Genomic DNA, 27,042 nt, shown 5'->3' on the forward strand with positions numbered 1-27,042 from the left:
GGAGTTTGAGGACCAGAAAGACATCCCCCTTGGGAAATGAAACCAGAGGTTTAGACACCGCTGCATTGCTAATACCCGAAAGGACATTAGCGATGAGGGAGGACCTGATCAAGTGTTCAGTTCTGCGACCAGTAGCGGCCGCAATCGTGGAAGCGATGGCAGATCTGTATCCAAGAAGAGTCTTAGAAGAAAGACTCTTCTTTTGATACACTTCCACCAGGAAGTTGGCCAAGTCCTGTGTTGAGGGATAAAGCGGCTTTATCCCCTTGGACAAGGCGAAGGTGGCCCAAGCTCTCCAGCGTAAGTCGTAGAGCTGATTAGTTGATCGCCTCTTAGCGTTCAAGGAAAACTCTACTGAACTCTTGTGCAATCCTAGTGCAAGCAGTTTGGAGCGCACAAGAGCCATGCGGTCAAGCACAGACTCTCTGGACGTGGATGAGGGAGGCATGATCGAGGCTGGAGCAGACCTCCCCCGTCCAGATCCAGAGGTAGAGGGTCTACGTGGGTGAGACCGCGAAGATCTGGAAACCACGGAGCTGTTGGCCAGTAAGGCGCGACCAAAATCAGTCTTGGTCGTTCCTGCAGATATTTTGCCAGCACCCTCGGAATCAGAGATGTCGGGGGATAGGCGTAAGCATCGAGGAGCCTCCACAAGAGAGTGAATGCGTCCAAGTGGAACGCATTCATGTCTCGAAAGGGGCTGACGTACCTGGGAAGCCGAGCGCTGAATCGAGTTACGAACAGATCGATCAGAGGACGGTCCCACCTTGCCCACAGACGCTGTAGAACGTTGTGAGCGATGGTCCATTCTGTGGAGAGAACCTGATCGCCCCGACTGAGAATGTCGGCCAGGGCGTTCAGTTTCCCCGGAACGAACTGGACTGACATCCGGACCTGATTGGTCTGGCACCAGAGCAGAATCTCCTCCGCCAACAGGGAGAGGGACCGAGAATTGGTGCCCCCCTGGTGGCGAAGGTAAGCTAAGCATGTGGTGTTGTTGTCCCCGTTGAAAATCAGAGGGGCCAAGGACAGGCCGAATGGGAGGGCCCGAAACTCGAACACCGTGCCCTCCCAAACGAACCGGAGCAGATGTCGGTACCCCGGGGCCACCAGGATGTGGAAGTAAGCATCCTGGAGGTCCCAGACATGGCCCAATCGTTTGGCCGGATGGCCAACCGGACCGACGAAGGGGTTTCCATCTTGAACTTGCACCTGTGAAGGTACAAGTTCAAGGTGGAGAGGTCCAACACCGGCCTGAACCGGCCGTCCTTTTTGGGGACGGTGAACAGGCGGGAGCAGAACCCCAGAGAAGGCTGAGAAAGGGGGTAGACCGCCTTCTTCTCGACCAACGAGTTCACCTCGTCCTGAAGAGCCTGCCATCTGGCAGGCTCTCGAGGAGGGGGGAACGTCCAAGGTAGAGCGGACAATGGAGGTTGTGACGACAGCGGTAGAGAAAACCCCGACCACACCACCCTCAAGAAAAACTGGTTGGAGACCAGTCTGCCCCACATGCCGCGGGCCCGAAAAAAGGGAACCGCCGGACGAAAGAGGGGCAACTTGAGGGGGCGTCAACGTAGGGCCGGGACTCACTGAAAATTCTGCTGGCGGGCAGGCGCAGGCTTGCGACCACCCCCCCTGGTGGTGCTGCTTCCCCTTACCTGTCTGAGCACCCTTCGTCTTGCTTGGGAACGCAACAGGCGCCTAAGAGGAGGAAGAAGGAGGCAGTGAAACTGGCTTCTTCTTCTTCTTCTGAGGCTGGGAGCTGGAGGTGACTGTAGCACTTCTCTTACTCCCCGCCGCCGTCGCCGAAGCAGCGAGGCCAACCATCAGAGAATCAGTGTTCCTCTGGCGTGTGGACTCCACCACAGAACGAACAGTGTCCGGATGAAAGAGGGAAGAAGGCTGAGGAAACGTGTTCCTCAGACTCTTCCTCATATCCGGAGGCACTATAGAAGTAGGCAGAAAATGATCACGGAACAGGGCCAATAAAGTGGACCCGTGTTCCAATGGCCAATTCTGCCGCAGACGTCACGCACGATCGCACGGCATGCAAAGCCCGATCCACTCGAACCGTGTCAAGGACCCGAGTGGAATCGGACTCTGCCCGATTGGGAGGGTCCAACAGTGTGGACCGCGTGCTCATCCATGTCAAGGCCTGTGATTGGGCCTCGACTGTGGACGAAACGGTGGCCTCAAGATTGTGGAACGAAGCAGAGCTCAGTTCCACCTTCTTGACCGAAGGCACCTCCCCAACGAACACATCACCGTCAGCCCCACCCTAAACACTCGAAGTCTGGAAAGGGAGAGTTCGAGAGTCAAAGGGAAAAGGGAGGGACGAAACAGATTGGACACGAGGAAACAGTGGAGGTGCGCCTCCCAAAGGAAAGCATGGCACTGAACCCGCGTCCTCCCGAGGAACATAGGTCGCGTTTGCACGTGAATCTGTACTCCTCAGGCGATGTGCTGCCGCTTCCACCGTGGCACTTAGACTAGGGTGGAACGCGAATTGCCGGCGGCCGGATCGTTCATAAAACGAGCCGCCGGCAGACGCGGCGTGAGCCTCCCGCGCCCGGGCCGAAGCGGACTCAAAGGACGAGAGGGCGTCTCAGGGAAGGACGTCCTGAAACTGTTCAAACGTCCTTCTAGCTGTGCGAGGACGAGCCTCCTGCCTCTCGTCCTCAGACCCCGGGTCCACGTCCTGTGTGTCAACACTAGACGACAGACGCTTAAGAGAGGCATCCGTGACGTCAAGACGCCGCGTGATGTCTGTCATGTACTGTTGGAAAGTACGAAGCATAGCTTCGGAAGTTCCATCAGAAACCGGCAAGGGTAGAGGTTCAGTGTTAACCTCAGGGCGACCCTGATCCTCCTCCCTATCGTCCTCCGACTCACTCTCCTCTTCACTTCCCGACAACTCCTCAAAAGCAGGAGTGTAGGGAGCTTGAGGGGGAAGAGCCGAAAGCGATGAAGCAGGCTGTGAAGAAACGCCCACAGAAGCAAGAGGCCGCGAAGACCCCTGCCCCAAAGACGAAACGTCTCCAGCAGCCGAAGGGGGAGAAAAACAACAACCCTGCGACTGTTGGGTCAGCCCAGCCAACGAACCCCCGCCATTTATAGACTGAACAGGAACCCATGGGGTCTGATCAGAAAAGAAATGGTCCGGTCCGGTCGGGGGTGCCGATCCGGTCCGGTAGGGTGGTCCGGTCCGGTGCCGTACCATCCGGAGGTCCCGTTCAGCACCGAACCATCGTACCCAACGAAGTGTTCGGGTGGTTAGGTCCGGACGTGGACATACCGTACCATCCGGACCCGTAGGTCCGGTGGTCCGGTATGGTCCGGTTCGGTGCCAGACCATCCAGACCAACAGAGGTGGTCGGGTGGTCCCGCACCGGACCATCCGGACCCGTAGGTCCGGACCCGTAGGTCCGGTACCATCCGGAGGTCCTGTTCGGCACCGAACCATCCGTACGCACAGAAGTGTTCGGGTGGTTCGGTCCGGGCGTGGACGTACGTACCGTACCATCCGGACCCGTAGGTCCGGTTCGGTGCCAGACCATCCGGACCAACAGAGGTGGTCGGGTGGTCCGGACCGGTCCGGTAGGGTGGTCCGGTGTTCCGGTCCGGTGTTCCGGTCCGGTCCCGTACCATCCGGAGGTCCCGTTCGGTACCGAACCATCCGTACCCACAGAAGTGTTCGGGTGGCTCGGTCCGGACGTGGACACACCGTACCATCCGGACCCGTAAGTCCGGTATGGTCCGGTTCGGTGCCAGACCATCCGGACCAACAGAGGTGGTCGGGTGGTCCGGTCCGGACCGGACCACCGGTCCAGCACCGGACCATCCGGACCCGTAGGTCCGGTCCGGTCCCGCACCATCCGGAGGTCCCGTTCGGCACCGAACCACCCGTACCCACAGAAGTGTTCGGGTGGCTCGGTCCGGACGTGGACATACCGTACCATCCGGACCCGTAGGTCCGGTTCGGTGCCAGACCATCCGGACCAACAGAGGTGGTCGGGTGGTCCGGACCGATCCGGTAGGGTGGTCCGGTGTTCCGGTCCTGTCCCATACCATCCGGAGGTCCCGTACGGCACCGAACCATCCGTACCCACTGAAGTGTTCGGTCCGGACGTGGACCTACCGTACCATCCGGACCCGTAGGTCCGGTGGTCCGGTATGGTCCGGTTCGGTGACAGACCATCCGGACCAACAGAGGTGGTCGGGTGGTCCGGTACCGGACCATCCGAACCCGTAGATTCGGTCCGGTCCCGTACCATCCGGAGGTCCCGTTCGGTACCGAACCATCCGTACCCACAGAAGTGTTCGGGTGGCTCGGTCCGGACGTGGACATACCGTACCATCCGGACCCGTAGGTCCGGCATGGTCCGGTTCGGTGCCAGACCACCCGGACCAACAGAGGTGGTCGAGTGGTCCGGTCCCGACCGGACCACTGGTCCGGTACCGTACCCTCCGGACCCGTAGGTCCGGTGTGTTCCGGTTCGGTGCCAGACCACCCAGACCAACAGAGGTGGTCGGGTGGTCCGGTCCCGACCGAAACACTGGTCCCGTACCGTACCATCCGGACCCGTAGGTCCGGGGGGTCCGGCAAGGGCCAGAGGTACTGTCCCGCACCGGACCCTAAGGTCCGGTACGGTCCCGTACCATGGGTCCCGTCCGGACCAAACCCGGAGGTCAAGTCCAGTCGGGACCCGTGGGTCCGGTTCGATCCCGACCCGTAAGCCTGGAACGTTCCGGACCCTTGGTCCGGACCATCCGTCACCCGAACACCAGACGCTAAGGAATGGCGTGGGGTCAAGACGGTCCGGTCGGAGGTGTCGGTCTGAGCAACAGAAACAATGTTCCCGTCGCCCTGACCATTCGACAGAAGTACCACGTTCTGTCGAACACCTCCACGTCCAGTAACTAGTCGGCCGGAGCGTTTCAAGAGGGACAGCCACCAGTCACACGGACGTCAGAGGGAACCGTAGTAGCAGTGGTCGTAGGCACGAAGCCTGAAACCCCTGCCCCCACAGGACCGCCCTGAACGGGGTCAATTCGCATCCCAACCCCAGCGGGGAGGGAATTCAGAGACCCCGTCATCTCCTCCGATCTCCCCCCCCAGGAGGCCGAAACTACTGTCAAAACAGCAGCAGACGACCCAGCGAGGGAGTTCAGAGGAGGACCCGTGTCCCTCCTGGCTTCCACAGCGGTGGAAACCGAGGAGGGCACAGGAGAGGCACCGGAAAAAGAAAGATTTTAATGCCAACTGCACCCGGTGTTCCCAGGCGGTCACCCATCCAAGTACTAACCGGGCCCGACGTTGCTTAACTTCGGTGGTCGGACGAGAACCGGTGTTTTCAACGTGGTATGGCCGTTGGCTGTCAAAACCTGAGTCTCTCCAGTAGCCCCTAGATCGGATTCACCAACCCCCAAAGAGGGTTGGGAATCGACCTGCCCCCGGATTCGAGCCAGGGGGGAGAAGGAAACCTTCCCCCCAGGCTCGAAACCGGGAGGAGCTGAAGCCTGAGACTGAGGGCCGGACAACGGCGTCGAAGGGGGGGAAGCCTGTTCCACTGAAGGAGAAGGAGAAAGAAGCTTTTTCTTTCCCCTCGAACTTCCCCGAACCTTCGACGGCGCAGCCCCGCCCGAAGTCCCAGGCTCAAGCCCAGCCTGTTTGAGCAAGCTCGCATTGAGCTTGCTCAAACAGGCTTTCTCCGCCCTCCCTCGCCGCAAACGCAAAGCGTTTGGGGAGGGAGAGTCGGAGCGCCGAAAGATCCCCTTCTCCGTGCGTAAAACATGACGCTGGGCGCCCGGAGAAGGGTTGCCCCCGGCAGACTCTGGTTCCGTAGAACCAGAGCCCAAAACAGGACGAGACATCCTACCTCGCCCTGTACGTACCCTTAAAGACCGAGAATTAACAAAATTCAAAGAAAATTTAGGTCAATACTCAAGTGAATGCGGCGAAACGAGAAGCAGACGACCGGTCACCACGAAGTAGGACGGGAGGCACGCCGAGTCCGCCACACAAAAACGGAGGCACAAGTTGAAGGAAACACAACGTAGCCTCAAGCCAGAAGTGGAATAACACACAATAATCCAACAGGTGATAGTCCACACAGAAAAGGAGCCTCTTAGTCCAAAATAATCCGGGAGCGTAGCAGAAACACAGCCGGTCTGACACGCGCGAAAAAAGAAAGAGGACGCGCCACCTACATCCTGTAAGGGGGAAGCACTCGGACAGTGCTTGGGATCCACGGTGGCGCATGGTTATGGGAGATAATTGTACCCACTCAGCGTTTTGTCCAATTTTTTCGGCCTATAATAGATAATGTGCAAGAATAGTACTGTCGAGGTAAGTGTTATATTGACGGATGCCTTTATTCCATGTTTAAGCCTGAATAGATCTGTGATCGTGTTCTGATGGTTTACAAGGGATGAATAAGGCAACAACAACAAAAATAGTCTGTTTACGGTAACATAGGCAAAAAAAATAGGGTCGGTAGGTCGGGAATTTTTTTAAATTTTTTTTTCTCTCCAAAAAAACCATATTTTTAAGTTATTTTGCCAAAAGACAAAGATTTTTTTTTCTCCCCCAAATGCCAAAAAAAAGTCTAGGGTCGCGCGAAAAAATAGGGTCGGTCGGGATACCGTAAACAGACTATTTTGTTGTTGTTGGCCTAATACATTTAAGTATCCACAAATATTAAGTACCCACATAAAGCATGAAGTATACAGTATACAAAAAAATGTGGCTGCCTTTAAACTGTCCCTACACATGCGCATCATCTAGAATGTGTTGACATTTGAAACTTCTCAAACAACCTCAAAAGAAAACAATATGCACACATCTGAACATGTCCTTAAAACAAAAGCTAATTTTTTTCTCTCTGTCAAATCTAAGTAAATGCTAAAAACAACTTCACATCTTGAAAAGTTTTCACCTGACTTTCTTTGACAAATTCCGGAATTTTATCCAGAAATACTTACGTTTTTAAAATCTGTAATTCCTGATTTTTAAATGGAAACTTTCCTCCCTGTACGAAACAATGCTTCAACAAGTTTATCTCACCTGCATATTCTGGAATGGATCGAAAGCACCACCAGAAGAGGTAGTACCCGAGCTAGTGGAGGAGGACGTGTTGAACTGCTGGAAGGGGTCAAAGGTATCATCCGCCATACCTCCCATCAGGTCTGGAATTGGCTGTTTCGAGCTCGGCTTTGCTGCCGCTGCCGCTGTGCTGGAAAAGTCTGAACTTCCACCTAACAAGTCCACAAAGCTGGGAGGAGCGTTAGTACCTCCTCCTCCACCCAACCCCAGACCCCCGAGCTGGTCGGCAACCACGTCTGGTTGGGGATTTTTGTTGGAGTTGATGTTGTTGATGTTCAACAGATCCACCCCACTTCCACCCCCTCCGTTACTGGCCGGTGCAGACCCCCCGAAGTCCGAGTCAAAGAAGTTGGCGTCTCCTTCCTGCTTCTGCGCGTCTGGCTTCTGGTCTTGCTCGTCGCTGTCTGGGCTGAAGAAGTTCGCGGCAGAAGTTTTGGTGGGAGCGTAGGAGTCGTCATTCTTGCTGCTGGCGCGGCCTCTGGAGAGAGCTGTGAAGTCATCATCGTCTCCTGACATCTCATCCAACAACCCCAACTGGAGAGCATACAGACAGTGTTTGCTCAATTGTCTTTTCAAGGGTGACACTGGACTACAGTGGAAACCCCGTTTTAAGACCTCCCAAAATGGGAGAAAACAGGTCTTATAAAAGAGGGAGTCTTAAAATGGGGGTTAATGTACAGAGCTTATCATCAGACAATCTGAAAAAGCAAGGTCTTAAAATGGAGGAAGTCCTAAATTGGGGGTTCTTTAAATGGGGGTTCCACTGTATTCGAAATAAGGTTGGAGGTGGGGGCAGTAGAAGTGCAAAAGCATGTCAATAAACGCAATAACTAATGACTAAAGTGGCTCTTGCTACAGATTTGTATCTTTTAAGTTTTTGTAACACACTCATGCTGATCTCCTGGAATATCTTTGAATGGTAACATTGTCATTTTTGTCCCAAACACAACCAAACAAAGTAGACATGTCAGGCCAGCAGGACTCTGGCAGCAAAGCCACATTTTGACCATTGACATCTTCAGTCTGGAAAAGTGATACAATAGTGACCGGACCTGCCAACACTTGTGAAGCCTCAAGTGTAGCACTTTTCATCTTTTTTTGATGCTTGTGATTATTTGTTTAGGCATAGCAATCTTTAGCTTGGCGTAGCAACTGCTCTTAAAACATAGCCTGCTACACTGAAAGCTTAGCAGTTGGCAGCTCTGAGTGAGTGAACCTACCATCACTTTTTCTCACCTGAGCCTCTGTACGCTGAACAGGCGCGGTCTCTTCCTGCCCCTCCGGCCCTCCCTGTGGGTCATCAGACCAGTCCAGCATGGTGAAGAAGCTGCTCTTGCCCTTTCCCTCCCCGTCTCCCTTCTGGTTGGCTGCTTCTGTGCCCTTGGCCCCTTTTTTGGACGGAGTACCCTCAGGGGTGTCCGAGACATCGTCAGACTCTTTGCTAGGGGTGCGACTCAGACGACTCTTGGCTCGTTCCGACACTCCTGAAGAAGAGCAAAAAAACTGCCAATTAACTTTTTAAGAAGTAAAACACACCTGCATAAAAGCTTTGGCATTTGGTAAGTTATGGCAAAAGAGACAAAGCTTACCCCTGAAATGCTCAGAAACACTCAGAAAAACGGTCTAGTAAATCCCCTTCCCTTAATATCCTTGAAAATTTGTTCTCTGGTGGCAGGTCTTAAGAGTTCAATTAATTCACCTGAATTGCTGTCAGATGAAAAACAGTGCATCAGGCTCTGCAAGACAAAGAATAAAAGCCTATGTCTGAACGGTCTGTTCCCCTTATTCTGCAAATGTCATATATCCCCAATACAAGCATAGTTCGCCTTGATTTTAACCCTCTAATCTGTTGAACTCAGCAATGACCACAAACCTTGCTTCCTCTTGACCACCCCCTGCCCATCCTCCTCCAAATAATTCAATCTGACCCCCCCCCCCCCCCCTTTCTTCTCTGCAAGCCTTCCCCCAGACCCACATTATCTCCCTTGTACTGACCAAACTCCTCAATGACGCTGTGCAGCTCCTCTCTGTTAGAGAAGAGTATGCGAGGCCCCAGTTTGTCGGCGTTGAAGTTCTCCCAGGGGTAGCGTTTGTCGGTGGGCTGCTTGGCCACGGGGGCCACCATGATGTCGATGCTGGCGTTGAACGGCTCGGGGTACTTGTCTGGCGTGTCCAGCTGGTCAAGCTCAAATCTGCAAGAGACAGATCCCATGACGACAAATGATGTTTACCTTACGTACAAGTGCTAGACTAAGAAGTGTCCCTTTTTACCAGATCGTAAACCAAGGTCGCTAACTCGAAAATTTTATTGTAAATTTTCATTTAATAAATATACCTACCCGAATCACATGTAGCAGTTGACTCAGTCTAAAGTGCTAGGTCTGAAAAGGCTACCCGTCTAAGGGGAGCAACCCCAACTAAAAAAGTGTAAACGTAGCTATGGTAATGACGACGCACCCAGGGAGTTACCTCCCCTCCTGCGTACTACGTCACTACTGCTACTGACCACGTGACCCCTATCATTCGACTCGAAGAATAAAATCTCCAAATCATAAGCGGGGTAGGTGGGAGGGACTACGATATGTGATTCGGGTAGGTATATTTATTAAATGAAAATTTACAATAAAATTTTCGATTAAATTACATATTCCTACTCCGAATCACATGTAGCAGATTGAAACAACAAGGCGGTGGGCAAGAAAAAGTTCAAACTCACTCTCAAATCCTTGTCAAGAGCTGACCCCCTGCCACCATGGCAGGCAAAGCTCTAGATCCATCCTGGCGAAGAGCCGAGATATCACGCAGGTAAAAATTCATGAAGACATCCTCGGAACGCCAGTATGCGGTGTGTAGCACCTCCTCCAGTCTTCTTGATCGCGTCTCGTGAGCCCGAGCTGATTCCAGAGGAAGGACAGGCTGTGTCCCCCCTTCATTGCGGCGGCTCCACTCGTAAGCATGCTTAATGAGCGCCGACACCCACCGGGCCAGAGTCGTCTTAGTAATATCCTTATGTCTCTCCGTATTGAGAGAAATAAACAAAAGCTTTTGAGCTGCGGATCTAAGAGACTGAGCACGGGCAAGGTAGATGTGAAGGGCTCTAACAGGGCAATTTACTAAGTCTGGGTCATTCGGAGCCAGAATAGTGGACAACGGCCTGACATGAACCAAAGGAGAAGCTCGCTCGGGAGCCTGGTTTTTCGCAAGAAACTCAGGCCGAAACCGCAAGGTAACGGACCCATCTGATTCAAAGGAAATGTCGTCCGAATTACCGGAAAGAGCGTGGATCTCACTGCCCCTTCTTGCCGATGCTAGCAGCAAAAGGAAAAGGGACTTGCGTGTAAGATTCGCAAAACTGGCATCTCTGAGAGGTTCAAAATCCGCTGAACGCAGAAACTCCATGACCAATAAGAGATCCCACTTAGGAACGGGCGTGCGAGACTTGACGTCAGAAAGGGAAGCGCCCTTGATGACTCCAGCGATCACGCCACTAACATCTATAGAGCGACCTATCTGGCGTAGGGTCGCCGAGATGGCCGATCTTCTTACTTTCAACGAGGCAGCGGAAGCTCCCTGAGAGGACATGAAAGCAAGATGGTTCGCCACGTGCATCGTGCGGGGCGCCGTAGCATCCAGCCGATGCTCGTGACACCAGGTAACCCAGGCCCTCCAATGTGACTCATAAACGGACGAGGTAGATGCTCTGTGCGAGCGTCCTACCAGGTCCATGGTCAGATCTGATGCCCCTTTGCGCCTCAGAGAAGACCGCACAACCTCCACGCGTGAAGATTCAGCATCTGAGGCTCTGCGTGGAGGCTGCCGGTGTGAGGCTGTACCAGTTCTCCTCGCGTGAGAGCGAGAGGAATGGGAGGGCCCTGGGCGAGTCTCAGCAGGTCCGGGAACCACGGCTGAGACGGCCAAAGAGGAGCGATCAGCAGGAGGGACGGGCCCTCCTGCTCCGCCTTCCTGAGAACTCGCGTGAGCAACTGGAATGGCGGGAACGCGTAAGCCTCCAGGCCTGACCAGGAAATGTCCATCGCGTTCGTCTCCCACGCCTCGGGATCCGGGAATGGTGAGACGAACACTGGTAGTCTCTTCGAGAACCTGGTGGCAAAAAGGTCCACCTGAGGTTTCTGCACAAGAGACCAGAGACGATCCAGCGCTCCGTGAGTGATGGTCCACTCTGTTTGAAGCACTCTGTCGGAGCGGCTGAGCGCGTCCGCCAGAGTGTTCAAGCTTCCGGGCAGGTACCTGGCCGAAAGCCTGATTTGATGCTCTGAACACCAAATCAGGATCTCGCAGGCCCTGGCCGAAAGCGACGGAGACCGCGACCCTCCCTGCTTGTTGATGTAAGCTGCCACTGTCGTGTTGTCTGTAAACAGACGAACATGCTTGGCCTGAAGGGAGGGCCGGAACTTGTCCAGAGCTAGAGCCACGGCTTCTAGCTCCAGCAAGTTGATGTGCTGCATCCTCTGATCTGCCGACCACAGACCTGACGCAGTCAGCTGGTCTGTGTGAGCCCCCCACCCCACCAAGGACGCGTCCGTGAACAGGTCCAAGTCTGGGGCAGGAAGGGCTATCGGCACGCCCCTGCACACCCACTCCGTGTCCAGCCACGGAAGGGTAGCGGATTGGAACCATCCCCGGAGAGGGATGAGGGCATTCCAATCCACCGTGGGAGAGTCCACGAACGGCTTCAGCGCCAGCTGAAAGGGACGTTTGTGGACCCTCCCCAAGGGGACCAGGAGAGCCATGGACTCCATCTGCCCTAAGATGGAGGCCAAAGTCCGCAGGGAGGCCCTCGGGAGAGGCAAAGTGGAGCGTATGCACGCCTGGAGCTTGTCCACCCTCTTCTGAGAGGGCTGAACAGTCCAAGCCACCGTGTCGAAAGACATTCCCAAGTAGGTGAACGTCTGACACGGCGTCAGCTCCGACTTTGATCGGTTGATCGCGAAGCCAAACAAGTTGGCCTCCCGAAGAACCGATTGGGTATCCTGCTCGCACCCCGCCTGACTCTGACTCAGGATGAGCCAATCGTCCAGGTAGGCACGTAGCCGGACACCCCGCGACCTCACCAGCGCGCAGACCTGTCTCACGACCATGGTGAAGACCCAAGGGGCGAGAGACAGGCCGAAAGGAAGGGCGCGAAACTGGTAAACCTGACTTGCCCACCGGAAACGAAGCCATTTCCGGTCGGCTGGATGCATAAGAATATGGAAGTATGCATCCGTCAGGTCGATGGAAGTCGCCCAATCTCCCGGGCGGAGAGAGTCCCTGACCGACGCTGGCGTCTCCATCTTGAACCTTATCTCCCTCAAAAAGGTATTGAGGAACGACAGGTCCAAGACAGGACGCCATGCCCCTGAGGCTTTGGGGACGGCGAAAAGCCGTCCGTAAAACCCAGGGGAACTGTGGTCGAGGACTTTCTCCACTGCGCCCTTCTGCACCAGGGAGTCTATTTCCGACCGAAGGACGGAAATGGCTTCCTGCGAGGAGGGAGGCCTGAACGCCGGCGGACGCCTGACCAGAGGTGCCTTGCCATCCTTCCAGAGAAGACGGAAGCCCGACCTCACGACCCCCACGATCCATTGACTCTGTATGGACACGAGCCAATGGGAAAGTGCCCGGGAAGGGCCCCCCGCCATCACCAGAGTGGAGGGCGGGGTGGGGGGGAGATCGGGAGCACTTCATTGGGGGTGAGGCTTGCTTCCAGAGCCGCCTCTCCCCCTGCCGGAAGACGGTCGTCTTCTCGAGCCCCGAGAAGAGGAACGTCCACGACCCTTGTCTGCCGGTTTGGGAGGGCCAGCAACCTTAGCCTGCTTAGGCTGAGAAGGCTGAGACTGCTTGGACTGCTTAAGGCTGTGCAGGGAAAAGTCAGAGAACTGCTGGTCCCTGTTAGCCTGAATTTCCTGTCTTCGGGCATCAAAAACGAGATGCCCAAAGAGGGAACCCTCCAAGACCGGTGAGGCACGCAAAGTGTCCTTGGTCGCCTGATCCGAAAACTGAGAGTGTGACAGGAAGAGATCCCGACGACACATAACAGAGTGCGCATAGTGCACCGCGGAAAGTCTCATCTGTTCTTCATTGACCCTCGCAAGAGCGGCCAACAAAGTGGAGACGTCATCCGCATCCTGATCCTCGCTGAGAGAGAACGGATTCAGTGAATCAGTGAGGGCACGAGAGAGGGCCCGAATGAGAGTCTCAGCAATGGAGGCAAGCTCCAGCTGCTGACGCCCTGCCTCTTCAGAAGCAATCAGAGTGTTCTCAGAAAAGAGCACGCCGTCATCCTTCTTGATAGGCTTGGCCAACAAGGCCAGCATCTCCGGAGGAACTGTCAAAGATGAACGCGGGAGAGCGAACGCATCCAACAAGTTCCTAGGAGACTTCTGCAAGACCAACCGCCTGTGAGACGACAGCGCGAATGCAGAAGCCTGAGAAGGCGAAGCCATCCACTGCTGAGCCAGCTCCGGAACTGAGCCGTGAGGCACGAGTAGCGGAACCGGAAGTGAAGGAATTCCGCTTCCGGAAGGAGATGGTTTGGCCAAAACCTGAGAAAGCTGAAAAGCTATGGATGGAGACTCCAAAAACCGGAAGTATGAGTCATCCTCCTTCCCAGAGCGAAAATCGGCCATCGCGGACGGTGCCGTCGAAGCGGCAGCCGAAGAGACCGAAGCCCCTTCCGCGAAATATCTCGAAGTGACCTCAGCAGCGGCCTCAAGAGCCACTTTGAGTCTCTCCGGATAACCAACACGTGCAGCCTCGCTGGCGACGGACTGAATATCCGAAACATCCGGCGAAGGACCGAAGTCCACGTTGCTGGTAGAAGGGCGGTGAACACCGTAACCGGAAACCGGAAACCCGTCCACTCCAATACCATCCGAACTCATGCCCTGACTAGGGAAAGAGTAAGAGGACGGCATGCCCGCAGCCGCCGGAACCGGAACCGCAGTCGAAGCAACAACCGAAGACGGAAGCGCTGACTGCCCCGGCCAGGGCTGAGACACCTGCCCAAAGGGCTGGTGATGCCCCCCCGCGACCGCCACCTGAGAGGAAGCGGAAGCGGAAGAAGCAGCAGATCCGGTCTGAGCCGGAAAAGTATCAGACGCGACCGCGAAAGGCGGAAGCGCAGACACTGTGGACGGCGGCCGGAAGGCCGAATGCCCAGAGGGCCACGTCCGGTCAACCCCGGAAACGACCCCAGCGGGTGCGTACATCGGGGGACCTATGCTTCCGGCGAGTGCCGGAAGCGCAGCAGACGGAACCGGCTGGTCGACTCCGGAAACGACCCCAGCGGGTGCGTACGTCGGAGGACCTACGCTTCCGGCGAGTGCCGGAAGCGTCGAAGCCTGAACCAAATGCCGCCATTGCTCATCGACACGATGGTCTTCCGTGAAGCCAAAGTGAGAACGAACAGGGGTTTGCGGGTCGTGAACCCGCCGAAAAGGGCTGCTTCCCAGCAGGGAGCGTCCAGCGGCCTCACGAGGACCTACGGACCAGCCCAACTTACTTGCGTCGCCAACCACAGCGGTAGAAGGCACAGAAGCAACCGCCTCGGTCAAGGACAGCGTCACAGCCGGAAGCGGAAAGGAAGCCATCGACGGGACAACGGAAGTCGACGGCTGAGAACGCACCATCTCCTCTCTCACCAACGTGCGAAGCTCGGGAACCAGCGAAGAAAGCAACGATGAAACCAGCGACGTCGAATCTGCAAGCGGCAGAGAAGACGAGCGAGAAACAGCGGTACGCGTAGGTTGATTAGACTGCCCCACAACCGGCTGGTCATTTGGGGCAGAAATAGGGACCGTCATAACAGCATTGTTAGCCGCGTCAGAAACAACAACCAAAATAGGCTTAGGGACAGAAGTGGAAGACTTGGGTTTAATTTTCCCTTTCACATCAGCCTTGCCGCGCTCGCGCTTTTTGTCTCCGTCAGACATGCTGACAACAAAATGGAGACACAAAATTCCAAAATGGCTACCACAAAATACGTGACCAACACGTGGCCGAAAATTTCAAGTAGCAACTGAAAATTACGTTCGATACAAGTAAAGGAACGAGCTCACCAACTACCAGTGCAGCGGGTGAAGAGACGGGTGTGGGTGCCGGTGGGTGTCTAAGCAAACACCAAACAGCGAACTTCCACTAGAGCCAAAAAATTCACGACCTGCTCCCTAGAAAGCTGAAGTGTCGAATGATAGGGGTCACGTGGTCAGTAGCAGTAGTGACGTAGTACGCAGGAGGGGAGGTAACTCCCTGGGTGCGTCGTCATTACCATAGCTACGTTTACACTTTTTTAGTTGGGGTTGCTCCCCTTAGACGGGTAGCCTTTTCAGACCTAGCACTTTAGACTGAGTCAACTGCTACATGTGATTCGGAGTAGGAATATGTAATTTAATCTAGCTTTCCATCAGTATACCATTAGGGGAGAGTAGTCTCCCCTTGTCCCGTAGTACCTCTCCGCGCATGTGCCAATGCCCAGGTTCTCCAGTTTCAATTCGAAGCTATTAAGTCAATAACGGGGTTGGTGGGATGGTCTCTGGTTAAACAATTAGGTGCACAGATCCGATGAGGCATCACCCTAGCTTTCATTGTGCCAGGCTGACTGGTTCGCGTTAAAATTGTTCTGTCAAAGTTATGGAGAAAGAAGTGAAAAAAAGGCGAAGCAGTGAAAACACATGTTCAGGTCACTCTGTGGGAATGTTTGCGAGAACGGTTCTACTGTTAATATTCATGACAAGAGGCGAGTGATTGGCTGCAGGTAGGTCACCAGTGTTTTTTGACTGACAGATATAAACAGACCGGAGAGATTCATGGTAAAGAGAGAGGGTTGATTCAGGTCCTAATCTGTTTTTGCATATAATTCATTGCAATCCCTCATTCCCCATGGCTTGTATATGGGTCAGTAGCTAAAGTAAGATAAATCATGGAGTGTTCAGGGTTCAATTCTTTCTTTCTTTCTTTATTTGGTGTTTAACGTCGTTTTCAACCGTTCAAGGTTATATCGCGACGGGAAAAGGGGGGAGATGGGATAGAACCACTTGTTAATTGTTTCTTGTTCACAAAAGCACTAATAAAAAAATTGCTCCAGGGGCTTGCAACGTAGTACAATATATGACCTTACTGGGAGAATGCAAGTTTCCAGTACAAAGGACTTAACATTTCTTACATACTGCTTGACTAAAATCTTTACAAACATTGACTATATTCTATACAAGAAACACTTAACAAGGGTAAAAGGAGAAACAGAATCTGTTAGTCGCCTCTTACGACATGCTGGGGAGCATCGGGTAAATTCTTCCCCCTAACCCGCGGGGGGGATTCAGGGTTCAATAACTTGGCCGAGAAAACAGAATCATTCATACAAGCCACACAAGCATGACCATCTACTATTTGATAAATAAGCTGAACAAAGAAGAATTATAAATAGCAACATATCAGGGGTTTTTTCTTCTTCAATTAGCCATTATTTTTGCACTCAAAAAGTTAATACAGCAATCAGGTGTTCAGAAACCCTGTCATCAAGCAACCTGTTCCTCTTCATATGCAATTCCACTTAAAAGCACAAACATTTGCCTGGAATGCTCATAACTCACTGTGTGAACTTCATGGACGTTGTTCCTTCCCGAATGAAACCTGAATGGAACTGAATCTGGAACATCTTCATGGAGGTAATCTGAAAGAGTCAAGACAAAAGAGCTCCCTGTTGATAAAGCACACTAAGCTTCAGGTTGCACGTGTTAAGAGGTAAACTCATCAAGGCTTACATGCTGCCTCACAGCCTAGAAACTTCCTGCAGCCGACAACAGACAGGCCTAGTACTGTGCTAAAAGAGTTTTTTCGCAGAACAATGCACAAAGTTACTTCTGAAATATTCTTCGGCTTGGTGATTGACATTTTAATGACAATGTGGTTCCGCGTTGAAGAGCACCATACAAAAAGTTATAGCATTTAAAAATAAATATTGTTGAAGTTTTTATTTTTTATTTTGTTGTTGTATTTATTATTTCCTCCATTTTTTGACATATAGCATGCCTGGTCACAGTAAAAATTGAGCTTTTGAGCAACAGAAGTAAATTTCACTATAAAAAAAAAAGAAGAGTAACAGCTATCTGTCAAAACAATTGTAGCAGATTGCCGTCTTTCAGCACAATGAAAAGGAGCAATATCATTGTGGAAACAGTTTCCTTTTACCTTGCCCTGGATTTTGCCACCGAATGTGGAACGAGCATGGTAGAAGACTAGAGTGATATCCCCTGCAGCAGACACATTGAGGGGAAGTTTGACGTGACGATCCTCCGTTGTGAATTGCCTGTAAATTACACACACCACTTCAGAAAACCAAATACAAAATATGCGACAATAAACTTATTTAAGATCAGACACACACACACACACACAATGAGTCATCACATTAGCCAGTTTGATTTAATACAATTTTGACTACAGTGTATTAGCAAAACAACTCAGATATTATACTCTGTGCTGTCATAAACACTTTAACAAATATGAGCAAAATTATTACCTCATTTTCTCATACTCCTGTGAAGTTGTAGCTATCCGCTCCTCACCCACGTACACTTCCACAAATGGTGTACATCCATTCCTGCAAGAAATAGCACATAAACATGCTGTGCAAAGTCAGTGCCAATAAGCAAAGAGAGCTTCAACTGGCTACAAATGACATCATTTCAAAAGGAGAGTAGGATTCTGCTGTTACCATGTAAACTTCTTCTTCTTCTTCGTTCATGGGCTGAAACTCCCACGTTCACTCATGTTTTAGCACGAGTGGATTTTTACGTGTATGACCGTTTTTACCCCGCCATGCAGGCAGTATACGCCGATTTCGGGGGAGGCATGCTGGGTATTTTCGTGTTTCTATAACCCACCGAACTCTGACATGGATTACAGGATCTTTTCCGTGCGCACTTGGTCTTGTGCTTGCGTGTACACACGAAGGGGGTTAAGTCACTAGCAGGTCTGTACATAAGTTGACCTGGGAGATCGGAAAAATCTCCACTCTTAACCCACCAGGCGGCAGCGACCGGGATTCGAACTCACGACCTCCCGATTAGGAGGCCGACGTCTTACCACCAAGCCACCGCGCCCGTCACCATGTAAACATCTTTTGAACTGAAAAAATTTAGCGACAACCTTAGATTCAGCTGCTGATGGAGTCTTCCAAATAGGAATAAATTGCCACAAACCCCTGAAGGATTTAAACAAATTGAAATTGTGGACATATATGAGAGGGGAACCTATCCCTGCCTCCAACCAAAGCGGCAAAGGGGGAAAAAAGAAAGCAAAACAGAGATCACACACATGCCCCCCCCCCCCCACACACACACACACACACACACACACACACACACACACACACACACACACACACACACACACACAATCTCGTCAGCACACTGAATCCCAAAGCTATGTTACTGACTTCATCTTGTTGAAGAGCGGCACAGGCGACATGTTGAGACACTTGATGAGCACCGGTCGCTGGTGAGGCAGCACCGGGTTGTCAGCAACCATCTGCCCGATGTAGTCCACATACCTGAGAGAAAATAACATCAACTGGGTCAGTATGGCACTGAAGACCAAGCACAAACCAACAAGCTTGACATAGCCCTAATTAACAAGGATCCAATCCCTCTTCTCTTTAACTCAATTACCTCTAGACCCCATAAATATGACATAAAAATACAATCGACTGGGTCAATATGACATTGAAGACCAAGCACAAACCCTAATTAATGAGGATCCAATTACTCTTCTCTTTAACTCATTCACCTCTGACTCCATAAAGATGACATCACTGTTCTGGTTTACTCAGATGCCTCTAACATGACTGAGAAGTAGATAGCAAACACTGGAACTGACCGTTTTTGAGACGGAGTTATGTTTACTCAGATGCCTCCAACATGACTGAGAAGTAGATAGCAAATACTGGAACTGACTGTTTTTGAGATGGCGTTATGTTTACTCAGTTACCTCTCACATGACTGAGAAATAGATAGCAAATACTGGAACTGACCGTTTTTGAGATGGCGTTATGCCAGGTGGTCCCCGTCGCGCAGAGAATATGTGCATGGCCGCTGATGCATTGTCCATCAGTCTGACAAACACAAGGAATGCTCCTATCACTGTGGCGGAGTTGGACCTGCCATCCTGTAAACCAAAGAAAGGGGAGCAAACTCACTTACGGTCACCTGGTGCAAGTTCCAATGCCATGCACTCTCAATTTTATTGATTTTCCTCTCTCTCCCTTTCTCTCACACACACATACCTTCTGTTTCTCTCTCTCTCTCTCTCTCTCTTGTTCGATTGTTATTTTGTTAAACATTTTGTACTAGTGTTAACGGATTCTTTCTTTCTTTATTTGGTGTTTAACGTAGTTTTCAACCATTCAAGGTTATATCGCGACGGGGGAAGGGGGGAGATGGGATAGGGGAAAGGGGGGAGATGGGATAGAGCCACTTGTTAATTGTTTCTTGTTCACAAAAGCACTAATCAAAAAATTGCTCCAGGGGCTTGCAACGTAGTACAATATATGACCTTACTGGGAGAATGCAAGTTTCCAGTACAAAGGACGTAACATTTCTTACATACTGCTTGACTAAAATCTTTACAAACATTGACTATATTCTATACAAGAAAGTGTTAACGGATGTGTAGCTGATCGGAGCAACTTTATTCCCAAATGAAAGGTATAACTATGTCAATGTAATTTTGTAATTTTTGAGTTCTCCTTATGTAATTCCTTAAATGCACATTGTGTTGCATTCCATACAATGTATTTCTGTATTTTATATGATTGAATTTACATTTTTAATGTGCGTCTGTCTTTATGTGTTGCATAAAGGACAGGTTGGAAGAATAGGCTTTGCCTAAAACCTTTATCCTTTTGTAATAAAATTCTGAGTCTGAGTCTGAGTCTGAGTCTCTCTCTCTCTCTCTCTCTCTCTCTCTCTCTCTCTCTCTCTCTCTCTCTCACACAAAACTAACATACTCCAAACTCATGAAAGTTAACTTCACAGCCTTCATTCATACAAGTCAGGAATTGTGCAAAAAGAACGTTCTACTGCCGATTTACACTTTTAACATACCCCTTGTCAATGACAGACACAGTTACTATGAATGCTCTTCGTGTTTTGTACCAGCTGTTTTGACCTCTACTCACCAGGCAGTGCACGACACAGATGTTCTTGGGGTTCTGCCGCAGCCACAGATGCATGTTCTTGCAGATGGCGAAGAGAGTGGTCAGTGTTGGAGCCTTGCGCTGCACCCAGCCACACTCTGATACCTGACACACATTACACATTGTCAAAATATGAAAAACTGAAGCCCAAGCTTCCATCACATTTATTTTCAGTGAAGAATCCCTTCTTTCATTACCCTTGTTAATTGCTTTGAATGAGCATAAACTGTTCTGGGTGAGAAGCAAGCAATGACGCCTTACAATTGGTTGGGAAAAAGGAAAATACCATCAAACAATTTATCAATATGTATTCAGTTCAGAAAGAACTCAAGGCAATACGATATGAAGGACAGTAGCTGAAAAGTCTGGGCGTGGGAAGAGTGGATTGAGCGGTACAAAAATCTCTATTAAAACAAGTGATGATTATCAACAAATTGGAAAAGGAACTAACAAGAAGGGCAAAGCCCATACGACTCACATGCTTGACCTTGACCTTGACCCAAGGTCAAGGTCATCCAAGGTCATGCAACACAAAGCTGTTAATTCAAGACATAGGAAGTACAATGGTGCTTATTGGCTCTTTCTACCATGAGATATGGTCACTTTTAGTGGTTCACTACCTTATTTTGGCAACATTTCATAAGGGTCAAAGTGACCTTGACCTTGATCATATGAGACCAAATGTGTCTCATGATGAAAGCATAACATGTGCCCCACATAATTTTTAAGTTTGAAACAGTTATCTTCCATAGTTCAGGGTCAAGGTCACTTCAAAATATGTATACAATCCAACTTTGAAGAGCTCCTGTGACCTTGACCTTGAAGCAAGGTAAACCAAACTGGTATCAAAAGATGGGGCTTACTTTGCCCTATATATCATATATAGGTGAGGTATTCAATCTCAAAAACTTCAGAGAAAATGGGAAAAATAGCTGTTTTTTAGACAACATTTATGGCCCCTGCGACCTTGACCTTGAAGCAAGGTCAAGATGCTATGTATGTTTTTTGGGGCCTTGTCATCATACACCATCTTGCCAAATTTGGTACTGATAGACTGAATAGTGTCCAAGAAATATCCAACGTTAAAGTTTTCCGGACGGACGGACGTCCGGACGTCCGGACGGACGGACGACTCGGGTGAGTACATAGACTCACTTTTGCTTCGCATGTGAGTCAAAAACTGAAAACTACAGACGCAGAAGATTCAAGACGTAAGTTGTCTTGTTGAGAAAAAGACCAGAATGTTTACTCTGTTTTCAAACTTGACGGGGCGGTAGCTCCTCTGTGACAGGTTGTAGACAGCGTAAGAGTTTTTGTGCCGCGCTTCCAGGAACATGCGCACATCATCTATGTGGTTTTTGATGGCTGATTCCACACCTTCTGCAGGGAAGGACATCACTGCAAAGATAAGGAACACATAACTTATTCATTTCCTTACAGCTAGATATTGTTTGTTTGTTTGTTCGTTCATGGGCTGAAACTCCCACGGCTTTTACGTGTATGACCGGTTTTACCCCACCATTTAGGCAGCCATACGCCGCTTTCGGAGGAAGCATGCTGGGTATTTTCGTGTTTCTATAACCCACCGAACTCTGACATGGATTACAGGATCTTTTTCGTGCGCACTTGGTCTTGTGCTTGCGTGTACACATGGGGGTGTTCGGACACCGAGGAGAGTCTGCACGCAAAGTTGACTCTGAGAAATAAATCTCTCGCCGAACGTGGGGACGAACTCACGCTGACAGCGGCCAACTGGATACAAATCCAGCGCGCTACCAACTGAGCTACATCCCCGCCCTACAGCTAGATATCACAACACTTACAATGCAGCAATGCATGGGAGCCTGTCACGCCACAACTGAGGCACTTTATCCAACAAAACACATGCCAGTTCTCTATAGATTTTACTCCTTGCTAACAATCAACTTCTTTCAATGACATCGCACTTTGTCAAAGCAAAGGTTATCCATTTCCATATCACACTAAATTTGATCTTTTGAGGCAAACATGAACCAAGAATGAAGCCTTCCATTTACATCATGTTCCTCCAGACGAGTGGTCAAATTTCTCACATCATCATTTCTCTGTCAAGGTACCCACAAGAATAACGATGTGTAGCAAGCATGAGAAAGTCTACACTGAAAAAGAAAAATGGCTGGCCAAGCAACTCGTGATCAAATCATAGAAGAAGCGACATACCTGCCAGCCTGGAGGTGATGTAGGATATATCCAGGTCACCTTTGTTCATTGTGCTGCAACACAGAGATTGAGTTCAATGTAGTTTAAAAAGAAAGCTTGAACAGGGCACAAACATGGCAAGTACTTCAAATTCGATCTTTTCCATTTCTATCTGACATTCCTTGAACTGTCAGATGAAACCAGAAATACATCAGAGAAGTCCAACACCAATGAAGCTAACTAAATGATACAATTGGCTTTCAACCTTAGCTTTCCCTGACAGTTCATTTCAAGGCAGTAGATGTGCGTATCACAGCAAGTTCAATTTGTTTAACACACAATGGGAAAACAGTGGTTAATGAAACCTGATCTTCTAACACACAATGGAAAAACAGTGAAACCTGATCTGATCTAATACCCTCTTAATTTTGAGCCTAAATACTTTCGCTTTCACTCGATTCATGATGAGAGCTGTAAACCACATTCTCTTTCAAGGCCCGTTTTCACATCTTTGTGAACATCCCAAAAGCAAGGAGCTATTGTTCCTGAACTCAGCAAGAAGAACCCAAGAATTGTTGATAACCAGGAACAAGTGAGACAGAGGCTCCATTCTTCAATCCAAATAGCAAAGGGAAGGAAGCATGCATGACACACCACAACAGTAAGTCAGAGTTTTTTTCAAATGAGAATAACTTGTTTCATTTAACACTTCTTATTCTGCATGTACCACAGTGGAACCCCAATTTAAAGACTCCCCAATTTAAGACTCCTTCCCTTTTAAGACTCCTGTCTTCTCAGACTTTCTGTTCGGAGCCTCTGTAAGTTTACCCCATTTCAAGACTCCCTCCTTTTTAAGACCTGATTTTCTCAGATCTCTTGAGGTCTTAAAAGGGGGGTTCCACTATACTGTGCTAGATGGGTGATTTCTGCATAGCTTTCACTCACTTCCTGCGAGCATCTCTCCCTTTAGAATTTTGTCAAAATGGCTGACTTACGCAGACACAGTGTCCATGACCTTGCTGGAAGCATCGCGAATGTTCTTGACCAGACTGCCAGCGCTGCCTCGGATGGAACTGAAGAGGGAGGAGGCTGTGCTGGCAGCTCCCCCTGGTGGCACGCCGCCTGCACTGTTGCTGTTGACAGCTGGGTTGGCATGAGCTGGGCTGTTGTTGTATGACCGTCGTTCTGGTGTGGCTGAAAATGAAGAGAAAGTGATATTATTTCAGCTAAATTGAATGACTGATTGCTTGATTGAATGATTGTGTGTATTTGTGTTGTGCATTTTGTGTGTGTGTGTGTGCATGTGCATGTGTGTGTGTGTGTGTGTGCGTGTGCGTGTGTGTGTGTGTATGCATGAGAGAGAGAATACATAGCCATGCATCTGCAGCAAAGAGCATGTTGAAGCATTTGCATTCAAATCAATTCCTTCTTCCCGTAGATATTTTTCACTCATGCTATCAGTATAATCATGCACAACAGCACCTCCACAGAGAATGATGTTCCTGTGTTTCATCAATTTCTTGCCTTTCTTTCCTGTAATGTTCTTCCTAGAATAACCATCTCTACCTCTCCAGTGCTTATCAGAATTACTCACGTGCGTTACATACAATTGTGTCCCGCCATAAATGCCATGAGATTTTTTATCTGTACCTTATATCGGTCTCTGTTACCCGGGGCATTACCTGGTGCATAAGCTGGCGCTTCTGGACTGAGACCAAGCGGTTCCCGCAAGTTAACTCCCCTTGCAGAGGCAATCTCGTGCAGCCTGTCGATAATATCGTTGATTGTCGGTCGCTCCGCAGGGTTCACTTTAAGCATGCCCACTGTTGACATATCAACGACAAAGGTAAGCAACAACAAACACAAAAACTACTCAACCAGCCCAGTATTAGAACATGTCTTTGTTTGAAACAGGACTGTGATACAACTTAATATGGTAATTGTCAACAAAATGACACATAACCAATGAAGTTTTTAGGACTTTCTTTTTGTTGTAGAAGCACCCCCCCCCCCCTCACTCACACACACACACACACACACAAATGCTTTAAATGTACGGACTGTTCAACACAGTTTACTGTTAGTTAAACTCAATATCTGTTGAACTCACTCAGTAGATCATGGAATACTGTGAACTTGGTGTCTGACTCAGGGATTGTGTATTTGCCGTTGATGATTCTCAGCTTGGCAGAATCTTCAAACGGATGTTCACCATAGCACAACATGAACAACACACAGCCCAGAGCCTGCAAACACACATACAAAATATCACATAACAACAGCAGTTTATCCTGCAATTTCCAGTATATAGAGAAATAATGTAATGCTATTAAAATTTTAGATAGAAACACACAAACTAGTCAACACTCAATCAAAACTTAGTCCAATAAAATAAAATAAAATAAAAAGTTTAACAAAATACTTGTAAAGACACTTGAGTTTAATCAGAAAAGGATAGAGATTAACAATAAAACAACTTTTTTGTTGACAAATTCTTACCCAAATATCGAGTGCTTCGTTGATGGCAAAGTTCTGGTACAAATCCAACATCTCAGGAGCTCTGTACATTGGAGTGGTGTTCTTTTGAAGCTGTTAAACAAAAGAAAATTCACAAATATCAGGCATGAGAGAAAAGCACAATAATGAATCAGCCAAATCCTGTCACGGTCATATAGATGCAACCTTTGCTGTGTTTGGTTGTTGTATCTTATCAGCAGTGAAATGAAACTAAATACAAGTTTTAAACAGTATTGGTAGTCAATAAAAGTGTGTTTACCAAAGAAAATAAACCTCAAATAAAGCCAAACCTCAAAACTGATCTTCATCAACTTTTGACTGGACGTTTCACACTAATCATCTCAATGATCACAAAATCAATCATCACTCCCTCTACTTTGGTGTAATTGTCCACTCCACACCTCAAAGAAAACTTTTTGTGCTTGCATCAAAAACGTTCACAACAAACCTCGTCTTCCACCAGACTGCGCTGAATGGCTGACCAAGAAGAGTCTGGGTAATGCGTCTCTGTAGTTGCTGAACCGAAGTCACACAGCTTTATCGTTCCCTGGTCACTCAGCAGTAAGTTCTCAACCTGTAGTGGGCAAGCAAAATAAATATAGAGCCCTCCATCGTTGCATATGTACAAAGTCCTGCTTCAAATCAGATCCAGACACTCAAACTGGCCTTGATTTTGAAGCAATAGCTATTGAAATAATGATGTTTTCCAGACTCATTCGTAATGCAGTGACCTCCTTCTTGAAAGGTACATAAGGTTTGAATACATGTATTTCTGTATCCCTGCATTCCCTAGGGTGTGTTCTATCTTAAATACCTTTGCAGCACTGTAATTTTAATTAGAAAGTCGTGATTGTAGAACGTTTTCATGCCACACGTACAAATAAAAGACAGGAACTTACTTTCCATACGACCTACCACTCTATATGGCACAACTCTCATGACGTTGCTTTAGACAAGGTAGGCAGAAGTTACTTGTGCATGGCTTCTAGTGGTACAATTCAATTCTAAGACACAAAACATACCTTCATATCACGGTGGATGATGGGAGGTTTCTGTTTGTGCATGTGTTGCACCGCGCGACACGTCTGGTAAAACACCCGCAGTACAAGATCAGGGTTCATAGGTGATGTCTGTGCATTGATTATGTCCACCAGTTGTCCACCTGCACAACAAAGACACCAAGTTCATCACCATCTTTGTCTGTGACACAAGAAAGAAAGGTAACATCAGTTGATTTTGATAATCAATTCAACTGCAACTATTGTTTTTGTCACTAAGCAGCACATTCAATTCATAGGCCTGAGTAAACGTTGAAGACCCCCCCCCCCCCCCCCCCGATTACAGACTTTGCCAGGGCAGGGATGTAGCTCAGTCGGTAGCGCGATGGATTTGTATCCAGTTGGCCGCTGTCAGCGTGAGTTCGTCCCCACGTTCGGCGAGAGATTTATTTCTTAGAGTCAACTTTGTGTGCAGACTCTCCTCGGTGTCCGAACACCCCCGTGTGTACACGCAAGCACAAGACCAAGTGCGCACGAAAAAGATCCTGTAATCCATGTCAGAGTTCGGTGGGTTATAGAAACACGAAAATACCCAGCATGCTTCCTCCGAAAGCGGCGTATGGCTGCCTAAATGGCGGGGTAAAAACGGTCATACACGTAAAATTCCACTCGTGCAAAACACGAGTGTACGTGGGAGTTTCAGCCCACGAACGCAGAAGAAGAAGAAGAAGAAGAAGAAGAAGAAGAAGAAGAAGAAGAAGATCAAAAAAGAATGCGCAACAGAACGCAGACTGAGACCTGAGAACAACACTGTAAGACTCCTATTTTTAAGACCTGATTTTCTCATATGTTTTTTAAGTCTCAAGCAGAGGGGGTTACAATGTACATGTACTACAGGTAGCTTCTCTTGTGGGAAAGCAAGTAAGTTTCCATGTGAAACAATCTCCATAAGTCCAGAATAAGTCGGAAATGAGAGTAAAAGTGACCTGAAGAGCTCTGCGAGGAGCAGAAACTCTTGGGGGAAAATGTTTCCATTGAACAAAATGCTC

At 49.4% G+C, this 27,042-nt stretch overlaps 1 protein-coding gene and 1 non-coding gene across 3 annotated transcripts in view; both read right to left on the reverse strand.

Annotated features, from left to right (window-relative positions):
* LOC138967160 (cyclin-G-associated kinase-like) overlaps window positions 1-27,042 on the reverse strand; it is a 47,311-nt gene that overhangs the window by 13,815 nt on the left and 6,454 nt on the right. For both annotated transcript variants that reach the window (XR_011455858.1, XM_070339665.1), the window contains exons 5-21: window positions 26,018-26,157; window positions 25,444-25,569; window positions 24,978-25,067; window positions 24,589-24,724; window positions 24,161-24,301; window positions 23,474-23,672; window positions 22,500-22,552; window positions 21,550-21,698; window positions 20,283-20,405; window positions 19,137-19,270; window positions 18,543-18,656; window positions 17,625-17,705; window positions 17,294-17,411; window positions 16,696-16,775; window positions 9,101-9,297; window positions 8,342-8,589; window positions 7,067-7,639 (exon numbers count right to left, since the gene is read on the reverse strand). Coding sequence is in view for 1 of the 2 variants with exons in the window: in XM_070339665.1 (XP_070195766.1) it covers window positions 7,067-7,639; window positions 8,342-8,589; window positions 9,101-9,297; window positions 16,696-16,775; window positions 17,294-17,411; window positions 17,625-17,705; window positions 18,543-18,656; window positions 19,137-19,270; window positions 20,283-20,405; window positions 21,550-21,698; window positions 22,500-22,552; window positions 23,474-23,672; window positions 24,161-24,301; window positions 24,589-24,724; window positions 24,978-25,067; window positions 25,444-25,569; window positions 26,018-26,157 (2,702 nt within the window). In the remaining variant the exon portion in view is untranslated. The remainder of the gene's footprint in view (window positions 1-7,066; window positions 7,640-8,341; window positions 8,590-9,100; window positions 9,298-16,695; window positions 16,776-17,293; window positions 17,412-17,624; window positions 17,706-18,542; window positions 18,657-19,136; window positions 19,271-20,282; window positions 20,406-21,549; window positions 21,699-22,499; window positions 22,553-23,473; window positions 23,673-24,160; window positions 24,302-24,588; window positions 24,725-24,977; window positions 25,068-25,443; window positions 25,570-26,017; window positions 26,158-27,042) is intronic.
* LOC138967874 (5S ribosomal RNA) lies at window positions 5,258-5,376 on the reverse strand. The gene has a single exon (XR_011456051.1). It is a non-coding gene; the product is annotated as a 5S ribosomal RNA (ribosomal RNA).

Source organism: Littorina saxatilis, linkage group LG5, assembly GCF_037325665.1.
Source record: "Littorina saxatilis isolate snail1 linkage group LG5, US_GU_Lsax_2.0, whole genome shotgun sequence".
Lineage (NCBI taxonomy): Eukaryota > Metazoa > Mollusca > Gastropoda > Littorinimorpha > Littorinidae > Littorina > Littorina saxatilis.